The sequence below is a fragment of the Citrus clementina genome, unplaced genomic scaffold (assembly GCF_000493195.1).
Source record: "Citrus clementina cultivar Clemenules unplaced genomic scaffold, Citrus_clementina_v1.0 scaffold_7, whole genome shotgun sequence".
In the NCBI taxonomy this organism is placed as follows: domain Eukaryota; kingdom Viridiplantae; phylum Streptophyta; class Magnoliopsida; order Sapindales; family Rutaceae; genus Citrus; species Citrus x clementina.
Window position 1 is genome coordinate 3,638,462 of NW_006262075.1, and position 5,271 is coordinate 3,643,732.

General features: G+C 34.6%; 1 protein-coding gene across 1 annotated transcript; it reads right to left on the bottom strand.

The window, feature by feature from the left end:
- Positions 1–424: 424 nt before the first annotated feature.
- On the bottom strand, positions 425–3,166 carry LOC18035782 (microtubule-associated protein RP/EB family member 1C). The gene is made up of 6 exons (XM_006425920.2): positions 2,653–3,166; positions 2,411–2,566; positions 2,158–2,264; positions 1,165–1,381; positions 971–1,084; positions 425–864 (listed from the first exon to the last, which is right to left on the bottom strand). Exons 1-6 carry the CDS (start codon positions 2,758–2,760, stop codon positions 586–588), a joined length of 981 nt encoding a protein of 326 aa, XP_006425983.1. The 5' UTR covers positions 2,761–3,166; the 3' UTR covers positions 425–585.
- Positions 3,167–5,271: the final 2,105 nt, after the last annotated feature.

Genomic DNA, 5,271 nt, shown 5'->3' on the forward strand with positions numbered 1-5,271 from the left:
GAATCTCAGCCTTGGGTCATGCAACACCTCCAAATGTCACCAATTGTTCAAACCTCATTACACTCTTACAGATTCTCTCATCCCTATTGTTTTTCTTAAATATTTAGTTTTGGTTTTTGAGAATGTTTTTCTGTTAAACCAAGACTCAGGAGCCTCGACTGAAACAATTTCTGTAAGAAATTCTTCATCCATTTAAACAATTTCTGTAAGAAAAGCAAATGATTTCCAATCTCTAACATTTCAACAAATGAAAAATCACAATTGAAAGCTAAGAAGAAGAGCTTCATCACTCCCTAAAGTATTTTATCTATGTTTCTGATTTTCATTAGAGAAAAATGAGCGAAAAATGCCAAACAAAAGAACTTGAGGCAAAATGGCAGATATAATTTCGAGCTCCAGGCAAACAGAAGCAGCTGTGTAATCATCTTAGGCTAACTGTAAAACACTGTATTTCACGATCCCACCATTTTCTGAAGTACATTTGAAACATCAATTGCTACAACATATATGGTAAAATGTGCAGAGAAAACTATCTTGCAAGCTAGATGGAATACAACAAGTAAATCATGGAAATGAGAAGTTAACTCAGTAAGTCATAAGAGGTGACCCACTGCAGTGGACATCAGAAACATCAGAGAGCCTTTGCCTAGGAGACAATGTTGTGATGCCAGCAGTATCAACATCAACATTCACAATGTTCTTCCTCTTCTGAGTTTCTGAACTTGTTCTTTCTTCCGACACTTCAGCAATAGGACTCAGCGGTTCTGCTTCTTTCTGCTGATGGAACACCATGGCTTGAGCTTCAGCCACCACTGATGCATCATCATCTGTAGCATACAGGATCCTTTTAATTGCTCCTACAATCTATAAACAGTACAAAAGTCAGTTATTATCACTTCATAAGACCAGTCGTTTATATAAGATTATGCACTACTCGAATGTCACCAAAGATATAGCCAAGAGACACTACAGGCAAATGTTCAATCCCCGGACTCTGACACAGAATCTCAATATCTCGTAACTTCGCAAAGTAGAAGTCCCTCTCCTTCTCGAGGCTATCCACTGACAGCTTCAGCTCTGTGATCTGCATAAGAGAAGTATTAGATTCACAAATATGTCATGCTAAAATATCTCTGTCAATCACATTTCATATGAAGTATCTACCTGTTCATCGTATGCTGGCACAACAGCAGATGGCTTTGAGGTCTTAATAGCTTGAGTTGTAGGGTTGACAGACGTTACATCATGCCTTCGAGCATTGTGAGAAGACTGAGCTTTAGGAGCGGCTGTCACACCCTTGTTTGTAGATTGAGATGATGCAGATTTTTTGCTTGCTTCCTTTCCTCCCTTGCAAGACTCCCTTCTTTCCAATGGATTGTAACTATCAACAATGGTAATAAGCAGTTTACTATATATGACATAATTCATAAGTCATCATCCAAAAAACCTAGACAGAAAGGGAGCCTGGAAACTTTCGTCTCGTATGAAAGCTTGAAGGCCTGGAAGAGAAGACATCAGGATAATACATACAGTCTTTCAGATATTTACCATTAAATTTTTCTTGTTAATATAAATTTCAAGGGGTAAACAAGTATCAACACAATTAGTTATTGTGGGTGCTACTTGGTTTAACTTGTAAGACCTCTGAGGGGCAGTACAAGGCGTTTGGACTTTGAATCTCCTTACATTGCTGGGAGAGGGGTGGTTTCATTTCTATCTTTAGAAATAAACAAAAAGGTACATAAATAAATGAAAGTTTCAATTAATCTAGAAGTTTTGCGGATCAGACAATAATCAATTTAAAATTGACCCATTGGTCTAAATTCAACCTTAGTTTGCTTTGCCAAACAACAGTATCCATTAGACTTCCAAGTTCCAAGTATCAAAAAGGAACCAGAGCAGTTCTAATCAATCAATAATCATTAAAAACCAATATATAATTATGAAGATAGGAAGTTCAGGTGGCAGATATTTTAAAATCGTGATATTTTAATAAATGACGTGGAATGTACCAAATTGAAAATAGTATTAGAATAATAATCCATATACATATGTATTGGATGGGAATAAAATTAGCCAAACTAATGCTTTCTTTAGTTTTAAGAGATAACGCCTGAGAAGGATACAAGTCCAAAATATAAATAGGAAAAAATATACCTGTGTATAAGACCTCCGTTAACCGAATCGCAGTATCTCTTCATCCATTGCATGAATTCCAAATTGTCAAGCGGCCTTCCTTTAATCAGCTTGTTAACCTCGATGTGCTAAATTGTCAAAAGGCCAAAATATAATCATAAATAGAATTAATAAATCGATGAGTGGGAGAATTTTGTATAATCATAAATAGAATTAATAAACGTAACATTTTTTTTTTAAAATCCAAATTCCGAATAAGGAAAAAGAAAAACACCTTAGTGATCTTAAGCTTGTTGAATACATCTTGAAGGACCTTGTAATTTTGGATCATCTCGTACTCGCTCTTGGCGTCGAAGTTGACCTTGTGCATCGGCACCATCCCTGGATGAGTCGCATCCATTAACTGACAGTGAACTGCTCCCGTACATGCCTGAATTTCAGAGATTCAAACAAATTATATCAGAAATTACAAAAAATAAGCTAGGTTTACGTTTTGAAGAAGAAGAAGTATAAAACCTCTTCAACTTTGGCGAGATTGAGATGAAGAGTGGAGTTGATCCAAGCGAGGATCTCCGATCTACCGACGAAATAAGCCGAATCCATCATCCCGATATTCGTCGCCATTTCGTCTTTCTTATTTGATTTTGAATTCAAATTTCTTTCTAACGTCCGAGTCTCTACTTTGTATCCAACGTCTCTTGTCTTCTCGATTCCAGAGACAGATTGACGGCGAGAGGAGGGCTTTTAAAATGAGTTGAAGAGCGGGACTTTTTCAATTCAAAATGATTCGTCTGACCTGACCTAACGGTCCAAAACCGGCCGCCCGCTCCTTGTTTGCTGATTAGGTTTTCTGGACCGCAACGATATTGGACGACCCCCCCTCAGTAACTTAAGCCAAGCCCAGCGCTATAACGGCCCAATATCATCTCACTCTTTAACTAATTCTTTTTTAGGACAATTCTGTAGCTAGGGTGGGCAAATAACCCGGCCCAATCTGATTAATTTGGGTTCGGTTCACATGCAGATTGAGGCTGTAACTCGATCCGATTTGATCCAAAAATTTGATCGGGTTAACATTTGACATTATTATTATTTTTTTAATTTTTAACTCAAATATCTAAGATCTAGTTGATTACTGACTACACAACACACAAGAATTGAAGAAAGTGACAAACCATTGCGCACCTAGCGCACACGAAGACCCGATCTGATCATACTCACCGTCGTGCACCCTATCGGCCGGCCCAGCCATCTCACCAGCATGAAGCTAGGTCACCGTGATGAGACCTCTACTTTACCGTGACACAACTTGCTGCAGTCTGCTCTATCGGCCCCGGTGACCATTGCTGCAGCTTGCTTGACTTTGACCGCGCCACCTCAAACCAATTGCCACTTTTTAGTTCTAAGCCCAGTCGATAGCCACCAACAATGAAATTTTTTTCATGGTATTTATTAAACAATTAATTTCAATTTTTGATTACATTTTTAATTTTTTAAATTCAATAATTTTTTATGTTTAATAACACTTTCCAACAACAAAAAGTCATAATTATCAATGATTTTAGTTAGAATTAATAGTATAGTGAGTATGAGCATAGAGATCTAACTCCCTCAAGCTTAATAGTGATTTTTTTAAATTTCAATTTCAATAAAAATCAAATCCTATAAATTTATATAAGAAAGTTGTTTTTTACATTATCCGAATCCATACTGTTTTACCCAAATCTAATTGTAATCTAAAACCAACTTAATCTATATGTAATCATAACCTAATTCGATTTGAACTCAATCTGAATTTTTTATCTAATTTGAACTATATTCGAATGGAATCGGATCGGACTACAAATTCAAATTGAGTTCAAATTAATTCTTTTCCAATCAAATCATTTGAAACTTGACCTAAATTTACCTTGTAACCAATTTGAAAAAAATTAGTATCAAAACTAAGCATACAATAAAATTCCTTACACTCTTGAATTCGAACAAATATGGTAATTTATAAATTTATATTAATAATTATAATATAAATTTATTATTTACATATAATATTAAATTTTACATATTTTATTTTATTATTATTATAATACAAATTTTAGAAATTTAATCATTAATTTTTAACATTTACTAAAAAATTATTAAAATTTCTAAAATTTAAGATTTCTATATTTATTATTTTTCTAAGTATTAATAAATATTATTTTCTAATTATTTAATTTAATTAGTCACAAAAAATTAATACAATACAATGCAACGCTAAATATAGTCTAATTAAAAATTAATACAGTACAATATAACATCTAAAATTGTACAACATTGTTATAATACAATACTAATGCAATACAACATAATACAATATATCAACATTAAAATAGTGCAATACAACATAATATAATACAGTGTATCAAATGCACTTTTAAAATAAAAGGATAGCTTCCATCACCCATGTCAAATGTGGATGATGGCTATCATTGCCCATTGATTGGGCTATGGTGCCATCGCCTGCTACCATCACTTGAGTGATAGCACCTATCGCCCACCACTAATGCTTAGGCGATGGCAACCATCTACGATACCATCGCCCATTGCCATCATAGGTGATAACACCCCTCGACCAGGTGGTGGTGCCATCGACCATTTTCATCACTTAGGCGATGATACCCATCTCACTAGTAATGACGACAGGCATGACAGCAAATTGAACAAAAGAAAAAATTAAACTTACCTGCAAACAATTTTAAATTGAGTTTCACAGAAAATGACAACAAATTGAACAAGAAAAAAAATGACAAAATATAACCTTAAACGTATTTTTTAACAAACACTATTTTTGTAAACTAATTATCAATTATCATGTCCAACACAAATCTATTGCTCATCTTCTATAGAAATTCTGCAACAAGCCATTAGAACATATTTAATGAAAAAAAATGACAGAGAATGAAGAAAATCTAATGCTTTGTTCACCAATAAAACATTGGGCGTTCAAACTCGAGAGAGGAGAGCTAATGCAATTTTCTTCTCTTCACCTGAAGGATTTTAACTTTTTGTCGATCGCTTGTGTCATTGAGAGTCAAAGCCATTGTCAAATGCCACCATTCTGAAGATAGCACGAAACAACAAAATTGCAGTTAACGA